The 21,516-nt window shown below is 47.5% G+C and overlaps 1 protein-coding gene across 4 annotated transcripts in view; it reads left to right on the forward strand.

Moving 5' to 3' along the window:
• Positions 1-21,516, forward strand: part of LOC139057690 (acid phosphatase type 7) — a 297,629-nt gene that overhangs the window by 58,330 nt on the left and 217,783 nt on the right. For all 4 annotated transcript variants that reach the window (XM_070536425.1, XM_070536423.1, XM_070536424.1 and 1 more), the window contains exon 3: positions 8,628-8,810. In XM_070536425.1, coding sequence (XP_070392526.1) covers positions 8,628-8,810 — 183 coding nt within the window. The remainder of the gene's footprint in view (positions 1-8,627; positions 8,811-21,516) is intronic.

Consider the following 21,516-nt stretch of genomic DNA (forward strand, 5'->3'; position numbering starts at 1 on the left):
GTTAGCGAGGTAGCTAGCGAAGAAAAGGGTACTGCTGACCAGACAGAAGCAAGCACCCATGTAGAGCCAGATATGCGTGCAGAAGTGAAGTGCGAGCTGGATGATGCAGTTGAGAATAGCTCTCGGGGTGGCGAGCTCCGTAGCTCACGAGAGAACAACTGCATTGTTCAGGGATCGGTGCGGCTCTCCGCCAGTCTAGATAGCCTAGATAGGGATGATTCAGTTAATCATTCGGACTGTGCGCGTGAGACAGCGATCGATACCGACGGGCTGTGTGCCGATGCACAGCGTGAGCTGGGCAATGTAGCAGAGGGCAGTTCGCAAGAGTGCGAGTTGTCTTACTCGAGCAAAGCCTGCTGCATTGTGCCAGAGTCGGTTGAGCTGTCCGCCAGTCGAGGCAAAGTGAGAGGAGATTTAAATGTAAATCACTCAGACTGTGCGGGTAAGAGGCCGATCCGGGCCGACGAAACGTGTACCGGCCAGCACGAGGCACGAGAAGGCGACAAGAAGGAGAGTGCAAAGAGAAAGCGCCTTAAAAAGAAGCGCGGTAAAAACCGAAAGACGGTAACTAATGTAGCGCCGCCAAAGATGGCGAGAAACCCAAAAGGGCAGGGCGCGAGGAAGAAGGTGCGGTCGTCTAGGACGATGTTGACGCATCCAAAATGGTCGAGCCACCGGTCAAAGGGGGACCGCGAAGAATGTTCTGCGCGGACGCGGACAAAGGGCACGAGGCAGTTAAGCTCCTCGTCATTCCGTAGTTCTTCTCATAGCTCAGCGTGCAGTTCGAAGAAACGTAAGGTGGCAGGACGAGACCAGGTGGGGAGTGGCGACGCGGTCAATCGAGTTCGTGTTGAAAGCGGGGCGCGGGGACCCAAATTGGCAGTAGACCGTAACGTCTTGGGGGAGCTGATAGTGAATCAGCCCTTTTGTTGTCTCTCGGCAGCCAGAGTAGCTTTCAGACCACGTCCACCCCGGGTTAGACTCAAAGTATGAGTCAGACGTAAGCGTTTGCAAATGGAGGCCAAGAGCCCTTCCGTAGAAGTAAAACGTGTTAGTTTGTTTTATTTTTGGGCATCGGAAAGTTTTCGCGATTTGAGAGTAGGATTTCTTTCAATGTGTAAGGTTTGAGCTTTGTTTGTGTTTTCGTTCGAGAAGCTCAAGATTTGAAAGATGAGGTTTATGTAAACATGTAGTCTCGCGAGATGCTCATTAATTAGTAAATAGGCTTTCTTTTTTTTTGTGTGTTTGAGTAACCAAGGGTCAAGGTTATTGTTAAGAGGCCTATCGTAACGCGCGTGTGTGTTATTTAACCTTCTTTCTTTTTAAGTGTTTTTGAATTTTCTAAGGTTAAGCGCGTAGATTTTCAGTGAGTGCAAGATTTGCACGGAGAAGCGTTCTTAGTTCCATTAGCGCGTGTCCTGTGTGGACGGAAAGAAGCAGACTTTATGACTGGGTTGCTCGTGTGTGTTAGGGCAGCCGCATTCTGACTTCTCTGATACGTATGCGTGGAACGAGTTATTAAGACGCATTATTTTAAGGGTTCTGCGGAGTGTGTAAGTCCCGCAAGTTTAATTGTTCGTTTACGTCACGTGTCCTGTAGGACCTTCAGGGAAAAAACGTGAGTAAGCGTAAGTGAAAAGTTTGCCTACAATGCAAGTACGCGTTTTGTTTAGTGACCACAAGGCTAGTGCGCTTGTGATTAGGTACTTGTGAGGTTGACCAGATTGTTCAGTGGCACCATTACGTGCGATAAGTACGCCACTGCGATAGATTGGAAACATGCTGTTCGTGTGGTTAGGCCACTTAAGTTATGTTCGGCTGTTTTCATTTGTTGTTTGCATCGTCAACGACCCTTTTGTTTTGCAACAACAATAGTACTCTGGTCTTGTCGGCAATCGAGGAGAAATGGATAGCTGTTTGGAAGGGTGGTTGGAACTGTTTTGTCGAAATTGGGGAAATAAAAGATCAGGGTTGATTTTGACTCAGTAATAGTCTGGCGAGTCAGGGGTGAAGAGCCTGCGCTTACGCGTGGTGCAGCGCTGTGCTGTTTTGTTTGTTTGACGTTTGTTCTCCAGGGCCCAGGATCCCGAGGGTTGTCAAACGAGGCTCGACCCCAGTACCCTGCAGCTCCTTTCAGCGTTCCTCATGGCCAGCGAATTGAGTTCACCGGCCATTCAGAACAACCGGGGCGAGGACGAGCTGTTAGATATGGAGCTGGTTCCTGCGATTACTTCGAGTTCCCCAGACCACATCGGATTGCAGCACAGCTAATTGAGGAATGCAAAAGCAGGAAAGCGCATTCCAGAGAAGCGGCCGAGCAAACAAGTTTGAGGCAACAAGTTTACGTGCCAACAAGTTTGTGCGCCGCCGGGGTTAGCAGGTGGGCATCCGACAATGAAGCAGGTGCACGAGCGCCCCCCCGCTCCTTCTCCAGCCTACAAGTGGATTGCCAGTCTGCGTGGCAAGACCGCAGAGAGCCCCGACAGGTGTGCCACGCGACACGGGCGCCTACCATTGGCTGCAAGTGGCGTCATCGGAGTGGACTCTCCCATTGGTCAAACATGACGTGACTTGCAGTGCTCGAAGGGCTTATAAGAAGCCTTCCAGAGAGACCTGAGCATTCTGGGACATGCCCTGATTCCCTGATTCACCTCTCTCGAACTTCTTGCCGCGGGCCGCAGCGTCCGAGTTGCTGCCGGCCCGTAATGAGTGTACGCCTGTTAATTGACGCTCTCGTCCCCTGTACATAATGTAGAATAAATCACTCCCAAGTTTTGTGCTTCCATCCCGAAGTCCTGTCCTTCAACCCCTACAGCCCCACTTCGCTTTCGTTCCCGTCGATCGCTAATGTACCAGGTATACAGGCTGTTTTATTTTCTGCACCAAATAACACAGGGTCCTGCATTGATAACTTGTGATAATCGCATTTTCACATCTGCTCTCAGACGTAAAGCTTGCCCGCCCATACAGATAGTTTTAATTAGCGATTTTTGAGGCAGTATTGCATTTGCAAAATGGAAGCCCGACAGTCATATGTTGCCCAACAACAACTTCCTAAAAATCGTCATAGGTACCACGGTGTGCCGTATTTTGGCATTCGCCAGCCGTGCACAAAAACAATAATTAAATAGCGTGTGATTGACGCTGATATCCCCACTCTATAACGAAAGGCCACCCACTCACTTGTTACGCGGGCGCCAATGCTGGCAATTTTGAGTTCTCTGCATTGTGATTCATAAAGCCTTGCTTTATTTGCTGCTTTTGGCAAACGTGATCCTGCGAGCTGCGGTACCACCACAAGATTGGAAACGGAATGGATCACGCTCCGCGTCGATTCCTGGCGTCACCACGCTAAAAACGAGAAATCCGCGATGATGCCCATACCAGCAAAAGCTTGCGCTACTATTGGTCTGCACTCGCAACGAACAGGAATAGAGATCAATGTTATCGCTGCACTATTTTATATGCCTTTCAGTACTGCCATACTGGGCCGCTCTCAGTGCCAAACTACTACAGGCTCTAGCAACCAAGGCGATTTTCGTTGGTGAAGAAGTTTTTCTTGAGCTAATAATATGACTTTCGGTCCTAAATTCCCGAATTGCAATGTTTCCTCTATAATTGGTAATCAAGTAGTCATTTAAGATATTCTTACTAATGGCCTGCCATATTTTGCACGATACCGAGTTCCTAGTGCTCACAAAGACACATGACCTGACAGAATATCGGCAGACGTTCTCAACAAATTCACTTTTTTGTAAAACTCCGTACAGCTGAAACAGCACACTTTATTTGTAACATGAAGTCAGACAACAAAAACAGCCACAAAAACAGGAGGAGGAGGTGGAAGAGGAGCAAAAAAGGAAGAAAAGGTAGGAAGGTCAACGAGACGCCCATCCGGTTTGCTACCCCGCACAGGGGAAGGTGTTTGTGAGAAGAAAAGAAAGGAGAGGGAGGGAAAAAGGTACTGTCAGTATGAATGCGTGCGGTTGTCCATAGCTTCACGCCTATAATCGGTCACTGAGCAGTGCCCGTAGCAGTGCAGTGCTCAGTGACAATTTGGTGACAACCAAATTGCCGTAGCACTGCAGTGCAGTGCTCAGTGACAACGTAGCAGTGCCCGTGTCGCTTTGTAAGCCTATGACGCGTGGGGCCATGGTCCAGCAATCTTAGTCTCTGAAAATGGTATGCTATCTAATCTGTTTAATACCATCCGAAGAACGTCACGTTCGATCTCGTACAGATTATTTATGTATTTATTTCGTGTACCCTCAGGGCCATTGGCATTGGAGAAGGGAGTGGTTACAGGCATACAAAACAAGAAAAAATAGGAAATGTGATACAAGGAAGAGGAGTATTGCAATAAAAGTTAACAAGTGTGTCTACTCATACAATGTTAGCTAAGGCGTTCTTGAAAAGCTGGTAATCTTTGATGGTGGCTGTCAGTGCGGGAATACTCTGCTGTGCGAGGTATAAATGACTGGAAGAAAGCGTTAGTTCTACAAAATGGGACACGGACCTTGTAGGCATGATCTAATCGAGATGATAGGTGACGTGGGGGAGGGATTAATTGGCTACGCAGGTGTGGATGATGAAACATTTTATGGAACAGACAGATACGAAACGCCTTGCGACGTGAGGCTAGGGATGGTAGATTAAGGCTTGATTTCATTGAAAATATGCCAGCGGTCCTGTTGTAGTTGGAAAGAATGAAGCGAACCGAGTTATTTTGGACCATTTCTAGTGAATGTATTAGATTTTCATGATGAGGGTCCCAGATGGATGTGGCGTACTCTAGTTTCGGACGTATTAAGGTTTTGTACAACAGCAGTTTGAGGGATGAGGGCGCTTTAGAAAAGTTGCGGCGGATGTAACCAAGCATACGATTAGCATTGTTAATGATATATGTGATATGTGCAGACCAAGTGAGAGTGGAAGTGATGTGTGCACCAAGGTACTTGTATGAGCCTACCGATTCTAAGAGGACATGATCTAAGGAATAAGTGGGGATACTGTTGCAAGTTCTTGATACACGAAGAGACTTACATTTTGTGATGTTAAGTTCCATTAGTCATGTTTTACACCACAATGAAATAGCGTTCAGGTCATTCTGAAGAGCGGTTACACCGTCACTGCTTGTTATTTCTCTGAAGATTACGCAGTCATCCGCAAATAAATGGATATGAGAGGAAACAGTAGAAGGCAAGTCGTTGATGTAGATTAAAAAAAGAAGAGGCCCGAGGACGGAGCCTTGTGGGACGCCGGAATGGACAGGGTTTGAGTGAGAGTTAAGATTATTAGCTGACACGTATTGTGAACGATTTTTCAGGAAACACTCAATCTAAGCAAGAAGTTTGGGGTCAATGTTCATGAGCTGTAGTTTGGGAAGTAGCAGTTTGTGATAAACTTTATCGAAAGCTTTGAAGTAGTCTAGGAAAATGCAATCCGCCATTGAACGAGTATCAAGAATTAGGTGTAGCTTATGTATGAAGGAAGCCAGCTGCGTTTCACAAGAATATGTTTTCCGAAAGCCATGCTGTGAACTTGAAAAAATGAATTTGACTCAAGAAAGTTAGCAAGATACTTTAGCAACAACGACGAGCAACAACGCTACGCGTGCTCGCTCGTCTGTTCACATTTGCACGAGTCATACATTGGTGTATCGGTGAATCCAGTAAGGATGAGTCATCATCATCATCATCAGCATCATCATCATCATCATCATCTAGCCTATTTTATGTCCACTTCAGGACGAAGGCCTCGCCCTGCGATTTCCAATGAGCCCTGTCTTGTGCCAACTGATCCTAACAAGGCCTCGCGAATTTCCTCATTTCATCGGTCCACCTAGTCTTCTGTCGTCGTCGACTGCGTTTCCCTTCTCTTGGTATCCATTCTGAGACCCTAATGGTCCAACGGTTGTATAACCTGCGCATTACATGACCTGCCCAGCTCCATTTTTTTCTCTTAATGTCAATTATAATTATAATTAGGAATGAGTAGGCTTTCGTAAACGGCACCCCTAACCAGAGGCGGCCCAGGAAAGTTGCATCACGGCGGCAGAAGTTTGATGGCATTTGCAACTTCAATATAAGATCCTGCCGGTGGAGATGGCAGTTGGAAAAAATTGAGGTGTTCCACAAAGTTTCAGTCTCGGTTTGAGCAAGTAAATGACCGCTCACAGCGTCTGTCCTTGATAAGCGTATAAGAAGTGTCCGGGTTTTCTTGCGGGCCGACCGGGCAACATCATCAGCAAGGTCATTTCCGACAATGCCACACTGCCCCAAAAGCCATTGGAAGATGATGTCATGTCCGTTTATGAGGGCTTGATGGAGATCCTCTTTGGTCTCAAACACCAGTTGTTCATGGGTCTTGCGTCGTAACGCTAACTGCCGACCCTGAAGGACTGCCTTGGAGTCACTAAATACCGACCCACTTTCGAGGCGTGGCCGGTGCGATCTAATTAACAGCGGTACCTAAAGCGGCAAGTTTTGTTGCTGTAGAGGCCTACGTTCGGCTAATGGAGCACAAGCTGCTTGTCGAGGCACCATCGGGATCTGGGCACCTCGCAGCACATTGCAAGCGCTGTGAGAATGAATGCATGCCGCTCTTTGATAAGACTCAAGTGATCACTTCTAGCACAGGGCAGAGAGAGCGTGAAATACTCGAGGCCTTCCTTATTCATCAGCAAAAACAGGCTTGCGTCAGCAAACCTAACGTATCTTTGATGGCAAAAGAAATAAAATTCTTGCACAATAAGATGCCATTGCGTATGCGCTTTAGGGATTGATCAGGTAGCACGTGTCTTTTTGCATATATATTTGTGTCATCATGAGAATAATGCAAGTGGATGTCAAGCGTTCGGTGTGTCTTTTTCATGTTCCTGTCCGTGTCCTTTTCTTACGCACTGGTGCGATGTCCCCTAGTACGAATAGCCACCATCTAGCCCAGCTTTCTGCCTTAAATTCAGGTAGATACGATGGAGGCTCCATGAAAGGTCCCTGTCAATAATCACACCTAAGAAGCGGTGAGATTTCTGGTATTTGATAGCCTGGCCATTGAGGGAATCAGGGTGCGGTGCCATGGGTTTGCACGTAAACGCGAGTAGCGCGCACTTTTCGATGGACACACTAAGGCCTTGTATACGGAGATACAAATAAGTTCGGGTGGCTGCCCGCTGAATTCTTGCGTGCACTCGAAGACGAGTCACTGTAGAAGATCAAAGAAAATTGTCATCAGCGTACATTGATAGGCGAATTGTCTTGGATAATATTTCAGCAAGGCCATCCACAGTCAGCTTAAAGAGAATAGGGCTCAATACCCTGCCCTGTAAGTCGCCACCTTGACAACAGCAATAACATGACAAAGAGACGGTTAGCTATGACTAGCACCGTTAGCTAGACTAACACCCTGAAACTGATACAAAACTAATACAAACGGTACACAACTGATAAATGGAACACTGTGTACATACTGAAGACACACAAACCATGGTGGGACATGAACGCACCGCACGAGTGCATTGCACGCGAAACGTTCTGCTAAGTCGAGTAGTTTAGCGATAACTTGACGAATTAAATTTTTCAGCCCGCGCGTTCATGCAATTAATACGTAGGATGTTGATAAAGCTGCAGCCGAAAATTCTGCCACACGACACATCTGGTACGTGAGCTTGCGCTGCTGGTTACCGAAGCATTCTTTATTTTTTACGCCTAGTCAATCTAGCAGAAAGAGACGAATGACATATGACAGACATATGGCACCCGCCTTCCATCTGAAACCCCATGCCCACGCCCGCTCCCCCTTCTCCCCCGGCGCCACGCCACTGCGTAGGCCTACTTGAATTTTGGGGGTGGGCCAACCGAAACTTGGGAAACAAAGGCAAAAGTTAAATAACTGTCGAGTCAAATAATGCTACTCATTAGGAGACAATTATCTGAAGTGCTACAGCTTTTTTATTGCGCTTTTACGCTAACCACAGCCGCATTTAAGTTACTGTATGTTATTTTCAGCGAAATTAATTTATTCTGGGTGATAGACGTAATGTGGCCAAAATGTGCGAGCCATGTGATTTGCGCATTAATGCTGCCTACCTTACGGAAGCTTGTCTTGGGCGTTTTCTGAGGGTTCTTATTGCAAACAACGAAGGATTTTACAGCGTGCCTACTGCAAGGTGGCGAACAGGTGGGCAAGTGGTGCGGATTCATGGATTCAAGACAAAGAACATAGGCTTGACATGCACTGTTCTTACAACATACTTTTGTTAGAGTTAAATTCTTACATATATCACGAGATGCCACACTAAAGAAGAAAAATTGCCATGCTACATTAACAAAAGCAAGTGATAACGAAAACAATGAAAATACGTTGTCACATACATAAACCAAAAACAGGAACGACGGTAAGAAGTAAGGCTGAATAATCCTTTCCCTATAGGCTAACACTTCTCATTAAGTAGTCACATGCTACTGCCGCAAGAGTGACATAAGCGTGGCTAATGTGCATCGTAATTTGTTGGTATAAAAATGCTTCAATTACCAGTTAGTATGCTCACTGGTAAGGACCCTGGAAATTAGAATTGTGCTTAAGTATCGCACCTGCTGATTGAGTGTTGGCTGTGGCGCTACCTGCAGTGTACCATTGTGGTTCTCGGATGGGGTGGAGTGCCACCTTCTGGTTCCGGGCGAAGAACGCCAGCGCAAGGTGGAGTCCCCGGCTGGCCGTGTTCGGGGACATGGGCAACGTGAACGCCCAGTCGCTGCCTTTTCTGCAGGAGGAGGCCCAGAAAGGAACCATCCATGCCGCCCTTCACGTTGGTGAGAAGAAGCCTTCACGCTCTCTCGCTATTTCTGAACCTCTATTGTGGACTTTATTTTTTTTACGCCTCAGTTTCTCGTTTCCCTGCTTTCCTTCCACCAACCTTCCTATCGCCTGTTACTGGTCTCTATTGTGGACATGTTTACTACCCCCCTGCTCTCGCTGAACCCAAGGACTTGAAGGAGGCCAATGATTTCTAAAACACCGCTGGGCAGAGAGTTTCACATTCTAACACAACATGCTCCATCGTTCCCCTAGCTTTAACGCAGCAAGCACATGCTTCATCTTCCTTCTTATACATCGCTTTATAAGTGCGTGATCTCAGGCATGCTGATCTCGCCTCAAAAAGTAATGAGCTTCGCTTTGAGTTATCTTGTTTCTTTCCTGATCTCGTTTTTTCCTCTTACGTACTTACTCATGGCAGGTTTCTGTTCTATTGCCGCCATTCATGGGATTATCTCAGCATCTGTGACTTTCCGCTTGACGGTCTTTGTTGCTGTGTTACGCACCATACAGGCCGCGCACTTGCTGGTAAGCTTCCTATTTATTTTCCTCCGCTGCGAATCAATATTGTTCCTGTACAAATACCTGAACGCTCTCCCAGCCCATTTACTTTATTCCATATTCCTCAGTCATTCTTCATAATTCATTTGACTGTGAGCTTCCCTCGCTTCAAATCTAGTCCAGCCCACATCATCCTGCATACTTTCATTTGTACTCTTCCCGCGAGCGCCCATAGCGAGGCGTCCCACTGACCTTTGGTTGCCATCGAGTCCTGATCCTACCCCTGCTTTCAAGCAAACAACCGCATTTAGAAATGCAAGGCATGGGACCATTACACTATTCCAAATGCCCCGGAGCCCCTCGTACCTATCGTATCCCCGTAGCCCTCTGTGTTTCATTATGTCCGAATTTACCTTCCGTTTTACTATTTTTGTTGTTTCCTGTGTTTCCATATATCTGTTGCCTTCGTTTATCCAGATAGGCAATATATATGTGGAAACACCGGAAAAACAGTAACAGTAAAAGGGAAGACCCATTGGCCAGAAGCAGCGCCACTTGAAGACAGCTAGGCTCGGCTTTTTACATGAGTCGTCGAAGGTTCCGGGGCAATCGCTGGTGCCCGCGTTTCTTCCAGAAAGTAGTGCAGGGGTGCTATAACGTAAAGCTCTTCCAATCTTTTCTATTGCAATTCGGCAATCAGCCCTCCGCGATTGGTTGAAAACTTTTTGGACCACCCCTACTTCGCATCTTTGTCACTCATCGTCTCAAAAACCGCCATAGGTCCCCATGTGATATGACGTGTACATACTGACTATGCATGATTTGATCGAACAAAAGAAAAATACTTATTTTTGATTCGACGCCTTTTTGCCATTAGCCCTCTGCTATTGGTCAAAAGCTTTCGGGCTACACCCACTTCACCTGCCTGTCACGCGACGTCACGAAAGCGCGGAAACTCACCGCGTCAAAGTGACGTGCACGCGTTAAAGATGCCTTAATATGCCGAACAAAACTGAACTTTCTTCTGAATAGCTGCCGGCTGCCCCGTTACGAAAGGAATAGAAGATGAATGAATGAATGCTTTATTTAGACAGTACATTGCCTGGGATGTAGAGGCTAAAGGCAGATGCAACTGCCTGACAAAGGCCCCCCTACCCGTACATTGCTCAGGGGGTGTAACATCATGAAAATACAGTGGAACAATGTAGAAACAATAAAAAGAACAAAATGTATGCGGCAAGCAATCCAGTATACAAAGAAGTAAGATTGCTACACTTTATACATAATATATCATCAATAATGCGCGAGAACATGGAAATATTTAAACAAGCAAATAATACGTATGTGCGTTACAAAACATATAGCAAATAGAAGAAAAATGTAAGAAAAAAAACGACTAAAATAATAAGAAAAATTTCGAGACCGCAAGGACAGTTAAGTAGCATTAGGAACTTAGCATAAGACAATTCCTAACCTTTTTATTACACCGTAAGCAGATCTGCATTCCTGAATCATTGTAGCGATTTCTGGATTATTATTTAGGAAATGAGGTACTAGGTAGGCGAGTGTCTAAGTACCATATTTGGCTTTAAACATAGGTGTTATAAGTCTGTTATGCCTAAGGTGATATTGCGAGTTGTCGGGTGACAAAAATGTGGACAGTGTATATGGGTCATGCAGAATGTCCTTATGTATATACATAGCAAGCATTAGTTGGAATAGATGTTCTATAGTGAGTACGTTTAGCTTGAAAAAGTATGGTGCAGTGTGGTCACTACGTTAAAAGTTTTCTATGCAACGCACACCTCTTTCTTGTACGATTATTAACCTATCTAAATTCGTCTTAGTAGTTGTACCGCAAATTAGCAGACAATAGTGTATATGTGAATGAACAAGGGCATATTATAGCTGTAGATTTAACCATTTTGGCACCAATGTTCTCGTATTATACAATACAGAAAATGACCTGCACATATTTGCATGTATCTTGTTTACATGTGGTGTCCAGCTCAAGTTTTCTTCAAAGACGACACCTAGAAACTTATAAGTAGAAACCCGTTCAATAGCACAATCTTTAAATCTTATGCAGGTACTATACTCATCAGGCTTATTACGGCTTTTGAAAATAATATACTTAGTCTTTTGTACATTTAGTTGAAGTTGATTACAATGCAACCAGTTTCCTTGGGTAGGTAACAACCTATTAGCTACCTTTTCAAGTTCAAATAGGTGTTTGCCTGTGAAAAAAAATACTTGTGTCGTCTGCATAGAGAACTATGTCAGGAGTTCGCGGTATGTTCACAAGATCATTTACACAAAGAATAAAGAATAATGGTCCAAGGATAGAGCCTTGCGGTACGCCATATTTTATCAGCTGTAATAGAGAACGGCAACCATTTAGGCTAGTAAATTCCACCCTGTTGAATAGATAACTGCGTGTCAGATTTAATACCAAACCTCTAACACCATAGTGTGGAAGCTTGCGAAACGAAATGGGATGCTTAAAAGAATCGAACGCCTTTTTAAAGTCTATAAATAAACCAAGAATGTAATGCATATTATCAATATTGTTACGCGCACAAAAGGTGTTACTTTGAAGCCGGGTAGCGTTAGATGCGATGGCCTTGATCAGCTGAGCACCTGTCGAAATTCAGTTAGCCAGCCACCCGTTTTCTTCTTCGTTCACCACTCTTCGGTGCCCCAGCATACTGTTTGTTGAGGCGTGAACCCACTATGCACGTAAGAGCGTCACATTTCCCTCCGTGCAGACGAAGCCCGCCGGGCAAGCCAGGCAGGATGTCGGGAAATAAAGGGCTTTGAACGGGCGACGTGCGAAAGTTCAGTCTTTGCTAACTATTTGATGTGAGACGTGCTATGCGGTAGGTTAATTCGCTGATACACTCAGTAATAACATCGGGTTCAATATAGTGGGCAGCAGTTTTTCACATAATCCACGTTTCCTTGTTGGTTTCCAGAGCAACACTTAATCACCAGGGTCATATATCACGTGTCGGCGTCGGCCGTCGCAGCGTGCCTTCGAGTGGTCTTGTGAAACAAGAGTGCGTAAAGAAGCAAGTCGTCGGGCTTCTTTAGCAAGACAGACTGTCTCTGATATACAAATATTATCGTGGCTGGAAAACGGGAAGATGGTGTCTAGTGTATAACGAGGCGGACGAGCGTAAAGAAGAAAGAAGGGACTGTAGCCCGTAACTTCATGCTTTGAGGTATTAAACGCGTACGTAATGAAAGGTAGCTGCCCCAGTTTTTATGATCTGACGCGACATACATGGACAGCATGTTAGCCTTGTGGAACGCACGAACAGAACTCTGACTATTTGTTTGGGGATGATACGGGGTGGAATGTCGAAACCTTGAAGCACAGAGACGAAGCATGTCTTCGACCACGTCTGCAGTGAACTGCCACCCACGATCGCTGATGATGACTCTGGGAGGTCCATGTCGGAGAATGAAAAAACGCAGCAGAAAAATACACACTTCGGTTGCAGTAGCCGATGGTATTGCAGCTGTCTCACAGTAGCGTGTGAAGTGATCGGTACACACGATAATTCACCGATTCCCATCGGATGAACGCGGGAAACGACCGAGTAGGTCGATGCCAACTTGCTCAAAGGGAGTGCTGGAGGGTGGGACTGAATGGAGTTGACCATGAGGAGCACTCATCAGATACTTTTAACGTTGATACTTGCTGCAGCTGGACCCATACTGGGCGGTCGTCTGGCGCATTTTAGGCCAGTAAAACTTTCTTGAAGGCGGTAGAGAGTTCGCGCAGAACCCTAATGACCAGATGTTGGATCGTCATGCATAGCGTGCAAGACGGAGACACGGAGACTCTCCAGGACCACAAGAAGATATCGTGGGCCTTTAGCAGAATACTTCTTTTTGTAAAGAACCCCATCACGAACACAGAAACTAGTGGATGGTGCTGATTGCCTTGCAGTAATGAGCAGTGGTTCTAAAGTTCTGTCTTTTTGTTGCTCGACCTTGAAGGTATCTATACCAGGAAATCCCAGCTCCAGTGATGCGATATAGCAGTCGAAGTTGTCCGCGTCGCAGTCCGTCGTTGGAAGCGGCATGCGCGAGAGGCAGTCAGCGTCGGCGTGTCGGCGGTCGCATTTATAAGAAACGGTAAAGTCATATTCCTGTAAACGGAGTGTCCAACGCGCAAGCCGGCCCGACGGATCACGGAGATTAACCAGCCAGCAGAGAGAATGATGGTCTGTCACCACAGTGAAGGGGCGCCCGCACAGGTAAGACCGCAAGCGCTGTACTGCGAAAATAACTGCAAGACATTCTTTCTCTGTAACGGTGCAGTTACGCTCGGACTTACTTAAAGAGCGACTCGCATAGGCGATGACGTGTTCTTTGGTGTCGACGCGTTGAATAAGGGCAGCGCCGATGCCAATACCGCTAGCCTCCGTATGAACATCTGTGGGAGCCGCGTGGTCGAAGTGTCGGAGAATGGGATGGGACGTCAGACGAGACTTCAGCTCACGAAAACTAGCTTCACATTCAGGAGTACGTTCAAAGGGAACGCCTTTCTAAAGGAGGCATGTCAGCGGATACGCGATGTTGGCAAATCTACAAATAAACCGACGGAAGTACGAGCAAAGCCATAGGAAACTGCGTAGCTCTTTTATATAGCGAGGTTGCTTGAAGGCTTCCACCGTAGCAGTCTTCACTGCATCAGGTCGTATACCGTCCTTATCCACTAGGTGTCCCAGAACGAGTGTTTGGTGCTCTCCAAAATGACACTTTTTAGAGTTGAGCACCAAACCCGCTTTCTCCAAGCAGTCTAGCACAAGATCGAGACATGCGTTGTGCTCACTGAACGTGCGCCCGAAAATCACTACATCATCTACATAGCACATGCATACTTCCCACTTCAAACCACGCAGGATGTAGTCCATGAAGCGCTCGAGCGCTCGAAAGTTGAAGGCGCATTACAGAGCCCGAACGGCATTACATCAAATTCAAAAAGTCCATCTGGTGTTACAAATGCCATTTTCTCCTTGTCTGTCTTGTGCATAGGAATCTGCCAGTACCCCAACCTCAAGTCAACAGACGAAAAGTAAGACGCTGATGAGAGGCAGTCTATAGCATCATCAATACGCGGAAGAGGATATACGTCCTTTTTAGTGATGGTGTTGAGGCGGCGGTAGTCAACACAAAATCGCCATGAACCATCTTTCTTTCTAACCAGGATCACTGGCGCTGCCCAAGGACTACAGGATTCTTGGATAACATTCTTATTTAGCATTTCGTGGACTTGGTCATTGATCACCTTGCGTTCCTATGGTGAGACTCTGTATGGTTTCTGTCGCAGCGGTTGGGCAGATCCCGTATCTATGCGATGGTGTATGCGAGAAGGAAGAAACAATTGTGGCCCCTCTTGCTGGAAAAAGTCAAATAGTCGGGCATGTTTTAGCAGAATATTCGCCACTTCGTGACGCTGCTTAGTGCTCAATGACTTCTTTAACATAGTCAGAAATGAGGAGTGCGCCGCAGGACAGGCATTAACGAAATGGCGCTGATCCGCAGAATCAAGGGCCTTTGAAAGAATGGCGAGCAATAGCACTTGATCTTCATGGTAGGCGGCAAGTTTCAGACCCTGTGGCAGTATTGCAGGTTCACTCGAACAGTTTACGGCCCATAAGTTAGTGCGTCCCTGAACAACGGACAGCCTGCATTACGGTATCAGCACATTCCTCTTGATGCAACTCAGATGAATGGGCTCCACGGTAACATCAAACGTTCCGTTGGTGGTAGGGAAACAGGCAAGTGAAACACACGTTGCGGATAACGGAGGCACAACTGTATCCCGGGATACACAAAGCACAGTTTCACGATACGGTGGGCCTTCCATAAACGCACCAGGAAAGCTCGTACCTACACTGATTTCACCCGTTTTGCCGTCGATGGTGGCAACACACAGTTTCAAAAAATCAAGGCCCAGGATTACGTCATGTGTAGAATGAGGTAGGACAGCGAACTCCGCGTTAAATATTTGACCACCCAAGGTAACGTCTACATTACACACCCCCAGAAGATACAACTCCCAACTCACTTCGCGAAACGTATCGGCATGGTCCCAGCGAAACATCACTTTTCATCCTAGGAGGTTTTGAACGCAAGACTCATCACTGAAACGGTTGCTCCCGTGTCCACTAAGGCCATGGATGAAACCCCGTCAATTAATACAGACGCCGTATTCTTAAACATACAAACGGTTGGAGGTATCTCTGTCGACATCGAAGATTGTCCAGCGACCTCACCTACAACGGCCGCGCTGGCTAGTTTTCCGGAGGTGGCGACGGCTATCGACGCCGCGGAGAGGGCGATCGGTTTTCACGAGGAGAGGGTGGTGGTGTCAAGCTGCGATCGGATGCTGGAGAACGGTTCCGCAGTGGCCCCGGGTGCTGGTGAGGCAAGCTTGCTAGGTATGTGTGCGATGGCGAATATGTTTCGCCCAGATGACGAATGGCCTTGATCAGCTGAGCGCCTGTCGTGATTCAGCTAGCCAGCCACCCGTCGTCTTCTTTGTTCACCGCTCTTCGGTGCCGCCGCATACTCTTCGTTGAGGCGTAAAACACTATGCACGTAAGAGCGTCCCATTATTATTAATTACTTTTTCTTGAATACCTAAGAGCACCGTTTCGGTTGATTTCTTTTCACGGACGCCAAATTGCTGCTTGGAAAGCGTTTGGTGGTCGCCAATAAACTTCATTATTCGTGATTTTAATGTATATTCTAACACTTAAGAAAATAAAGGTAGCACAGATATAGGCCGATAGTTATTGAAGTCATTATGATAGCCACCTTTGTGAATGACTACTACTCTGGCTATCTTCATGCGTTCAGGAAAGGTACCCGTGGCGAAAGCTTGATTGTAGATGTGCTGTAGTGGGCCACATGGTAATTCAGCAACATGTTTAATTGGGTCAGCTTTAATGTCATCATAGGCAGCGGCAGTATTATTATTTAACGATTTCAGGTATTTCTAATTCATTATATTAAGTCAAGAAAATCAATTGTGCGCAGGAAGAATAAATGCATTGTTCACAGTCATTTGTTCTATTATTTGTCTGACCTGCTGCACCAGAAGTTAGAAAATGATTATTGCATTTGTCCGCTACGTCGGCTTCAGTGAACTCACCACCGTCACTGGTTAGTGTCGTAGGAAGGCTAGCCACCCCTACTGCTTAAACTGCACGATGGTTGCCGGCGATCACTCAGGCTCTGGCTACTTGCACCTACTGGAGAGCATGGATTTATTTGCGTATAATAAACCTTTATGCGTGGCCGTGCAACGTTTTCCAACATTTTAGACACGTTTATGACCTCGTTCTGCCAGCTCTTCTTTGCTGAGGATCCAGTTTAGCGTCATTCTTAAGCTTCCGTTGCATGCCGTCGCGATTTTCGACCAGCAACCTAAAGCAAATTAATGGCAAGCGGGCCAATCGCAGATGCCGGTACACCCTCTTCATCCGTTGATCGATTTTCAGTTCACTGACTCGGCCCCATCGAATCCGTCTCCACTTTAACGTGCTCCTCGCCTCTTGTCAGCCAATTGGGTAAGACAAGCCGCTCAGTGTAGGCAATGTTATTCGCGTTTCAAGTAAACAAAAGTGACCTTCTATGAACGAGGAGAGTGTTTGATGGGTCTGTTTAGACAACCGTGCAGGTAACCGCCCGATGTTTCCGTCGGCGGTTCCGTAAATTTGACGTCAAGAGACTGGAACAAAAACATATTGGATTTTACGTCACAGGGCCCCAGGATTGGCATCGCGCATACAATCTGGTTACGCAAGGATTCGCAAGCTAGCAAGTTCTACTCACAACAGACTACGCAACAAACCAGAAATAACATTGCAGTAAGTGGTAATAATGCAGGTGCGTCTGGCGCTGACGCTGGGACAATAAGCAATTAGCGGGTGAAATGCAGTCCCCTGGAAAAGGATAAATAAGTACACGTGTCAATACCCTCCGCTTAATAAGCATCGTCCCGATACTACCAACAGATACGAAATTGAAAACAAAAGCACACATAATAGAGAAAGCAAGAAAGACAAATCAACAAATAAACGAAGTTCCTAAGTTCGTCAGTGTATCTACAAGGTCTTGAGATAAACCACGTGGAAGACTTCAGGTCATGTGCGGTGGCGCTGTGATTATGAAATACCGTCTGGCACGACCTCATAGTCCAGTGCGCCAACACGTCGGATGATCTTTTAAGGTCCGACACAGTGACTGAACAGTTTTCGCTCGTCGAAGATTGCAATGTCGGGTGTCGGTCCTCTGTTGGTTGTTGGTTTGCAGGCGCGCGAGCTGTTCGATTTCTTCGGCGCATTGGATATAGGGGACAACATAGAGATTCTCTTTATCTGTGACGTGTAGCAGCATGACGTCTCGAGTCGTCGTCGGGTTCCTTCCGTAAACCAGCTTGGACGGCATGATTTGCGTTGTTTCTTGCACTGCCGTGCTATAAGCGAAGGTTACGCATGGCAACAAGGCAAACCATGTCTCTCGCTCGATGTCGACGTACATCGCTAGCATATCGGCAAGGTCCTTGTTCAGCCGCTCCGTAACACCATTTGTCTGCGGGTGGCGCGCAGTTGTCCTCCTGTGGCTTGTCTGGCTGTATTACAGAATGGTTTGGGTGAGCTCTGCAGTAAAGGCCGTAAAAACCTCACCCGCTTCGGTGCGCTGCCTTTCGGCAGCGCACCGAAGCGGGTGAGGTTTTTCGTCGCCACGACAATCTATTGCGGATGTTGACGTCGGAAAGGGCCCCACTGATTCATTTCTTTTTGATGAAATAATCGGCAAGTAGGCTTGATCGGCTGTAGTAATCGCGCTCGCCTTGTCGGCGTTGCCTTGTGTCGCTGGCAACCACGGCATGTCTTTACACAACGGACGACGTCGGCTCTCAAGCGCGGCTAATAGTACTTCTCCGGTATCCTTGTTAGCGTGTGGGGAAACCCGAGGTGTCCGGCTGTCTGATCGTCGTGCAATGCGTGCAAGACATCTAGATGGAGTGCTGTGGGCACAATGAGAAGGCAGTTTGCACGGACTGGGAAGAACTTTCTTTTTACGTGGACGTAGTTGTGTTAAAAGAAAAGTGAGAGAAAACATCGGTCTTGCCTTCTAAATGCTCCACAAGGCTTCGTGACTGCACGTCTGCTCTCTGCTGCTCGTCAAAGTCGTGTGCGGTTATTGTTCCTAGTTCAGTGGGGATGGAGCAACGCACGCAGCGTTGGGATACTGTCTAGGCAGCAGGTGCGAGCGCAGATTGCGAGCTGTTGACGCCGGCTGAGACTGTCTTTGCTGGCCCGTCGTGCGGTCCTCCCGCCTGCCGTCCAGCCTTAATAAGCCCCCTTTCAAAGTGGTGGCGGTGCGGGGTATTCAAACCTGGAACTCCGATATTAGACGCTATCCACTACCCCGACAATGCCTCATGAAACCACCCAGCAGGCCGTCGCCAAATCCCCGCAGGTTATCGTAACTGGTGCACTGCGCCAGCATGATCCTTCCTTCTTTAGTTGAGCAGATGACCACGATGTGGAAGATTGGTTGGCGACATTCTAAAAGGTGAGAGGCCACAATAAGTGGGACGACCCATCTAAACTCCACAATGTTTCGTTTTATCTCAAACACGTCGCAAGCCGGTGGTACCACAACCACGAATCCGACTTCTCTACATGGACTGCGTTCAAGAAACACTTCGCAGACGTGTTCCACCACCCAGCCGTGCGCAAACTCTTTGCCGAACAGCGTCTCCGCGGACGTGCGCAGCAGCAAAGCGAAAGTTTTACTAGCTCCATAGAAGATATGATCGACTTATGTAAGTGCCTGAATCCTTCTGTGACCGAGCAAGATAAGATTAAACACATCCTGAAAGGCATTGACGACGATGCCTTTCAAATTTTGCTGGCCAAGGACCCACGCACCGTCTTTGAGCTTACGACATTGTGCCAGAGCTTTGATGTGCTACGTAAACAACGCGTCTTAGTTCGGCGGCCGACCACATTAGACGATTATCTCGGCACTTTAACCGGAGGTGCCGACCAGAATACGCTACTGCCGCAAATCAATGAATATGTGTGTGTGGAAGTAGCATGGCAGCTCTCGACTTTGTCGTATTTGCCGGCTCTAGAAGTGCCTACGCACAATCTAACGCCATCTATCACAAATGTTATTCAAGAGCAGCTCTTTAAGGTGCTGCCGCCCGTCTCTCAGCCGACACTTGTTGCCGCACCACTCACTTATGCGGCTGCCGCTACACAGCCACCACGTTGACTGCCAGCCTTGGTCTCTCAACCTCTCCGACAGCCACAGGCGCCATTCCATGGTGCACAGCAGCCATCGTAAATCCGTGGCGTACTGCTCACAATGGACCAATATGCTACGCATGTGGAATTCCACGTCACGTTGCACGTTTCTGTCGTCGGCGCTTCACGGCAGCCCCGGGTGCACCACGATACCACGGCTATTCTTTCCAGCCCCAGTACTATACGCCACAGGACGCACCACCTGGTGTGTACGCTCGAGACCCCCAGCCTGATTCCGCCTTTCAACGCTTCCCTTCTCGTCGCTCCCCTTCACCACGCCGCCGATATTTGTCACCTATGCGTCGCGGACGGAGCGCTGAGACGGAAAACTGAGTGCCGCAGCTCCGGAGGCACGAGCTGCGTCGTCGTCGACCTGTGTAAGTTTTCGCTTGTCCCCCACCAATTTCGTGGAAGTTTTTATTGAAGGTGTTGCGCTGATCGATACCGGTGCTACTACATCCGTCATCGGTCAGAAAATTGCCGCTCTCTTCGTTAAGTGACAACGCAACCTACAGCGTTTTCCCTCAGTACTGCAAGCGCACAGCGAATTCATCCGGTTGCAGCCTGCGCAGCTAAAGTCATCATTGGAGACGTACTCTACGACATTAAGTTTATTGTGTTGACTTCGTGTTCACATGATGTGATCCTCGGGTGAGATTAGTTAGCGCGCCATCACGCCGTTATAGACTGCGCTCGTGCTCAGGTGGAAGTGTCTTTGTTTGGCGATGCACCTTCTGCCTATGTGCCCGTCCGCGCCTGGTGTTGACAAGCTTGTCGTGGCTGTTGACACTACCCTTCCCCATCTCAGTGCCATCGTTGTTCCTGTTCACTGTGGTGCCCTTTCTGAAACTACAGTTCTATTCACGCCGTCTGACGTATTCAGTCGCCGCCACCATGCGTCGCTGCCATTTGCCGTCCTAGCACTCCACCAGGATGCCTCCAGAATCCTTATTTTCGACAGTACCTCATGCCCTCTCACGTTACGCCGCAATGAGAGGCTTGGCCACGTTTAGTCAGTCGTCGATTATGTTATCATTCCTATTGATTCCTCCAAGCCAATTCCGAAGCCTGAGCAGAACGCGTTGACACCGCATCTTGCATCCGCTTGCGTGTCCTCGGAAGTATTTTTCCCTTCCATCGACAGCAACCTCCCTCCGGATCAACGCAAGCAGCTCCTCACCCTTACGAACGAATTCAGAAGTTCGTTTGACTGCCACCAAGCATCATTCGATTGAACGAGCACCGTTATTCACAGAATTGGCACGGAAACGAACACCCCTTTGCGACAGCGTCCCTACCGTTTATCACCAGCGGATCGTCGTATAATTACGGAGCAAGTTAACAACATGTTTCAGCGTGGAGTCATCGAGCCTACCAGTAGTCCTTGGTCAATTCCCGTTGTGCTGGTCAAGAAACAAGGTTGTTCAGTTACGTTATTTGTGGATTACTAGCATCTCAGCAAAATTATTAGAAAAGATTTTTACCCTCTTCCACGCATAGACAACGACCTCGATTGCTTGCAGGGCGCCGAATTCTTCTCTTAACTCGACCTGCGTTCGGGTTATTGGCAAGTCCCGATGGCCGAATGTGATTGCCCAAAGAAGGCGTTCGTCACCGCAGATTGTCTGTGCGAATTCACAGTGATACCATTTGCACTTCGCAATGCGCCTGCAACAGTCGAGCAAATATTAGACAGCATCTTACGCGGTCTAAAATGACATATATATCTGTGTTCTCTAGATGACGTCATCGTGTTCACCCCCGATTTCACTACGCACCTCGCCCGTCTGCGCACGATTCAACGCAGGGCTTCAACTCAATCTGAAGAAGTGTCATTCGGGGCTCACCAGCTCAC

Source organism: Dermacentor albipictus, chromosome 3 (assembly GCF_038994185.2).
Source record: "Dermacentor albipictus isolate Rhodes 1998 colony chromosome 3, USDA_Dalb.pri_finalv2, whole genome shotgun sequence".
Taxonomy (NCBI): Eukaryota; Metazoa; Arthropoda; class Arachnida; order Ixodida; family Ixodidae; genus Dermacentor; species Dermacentor albipictus.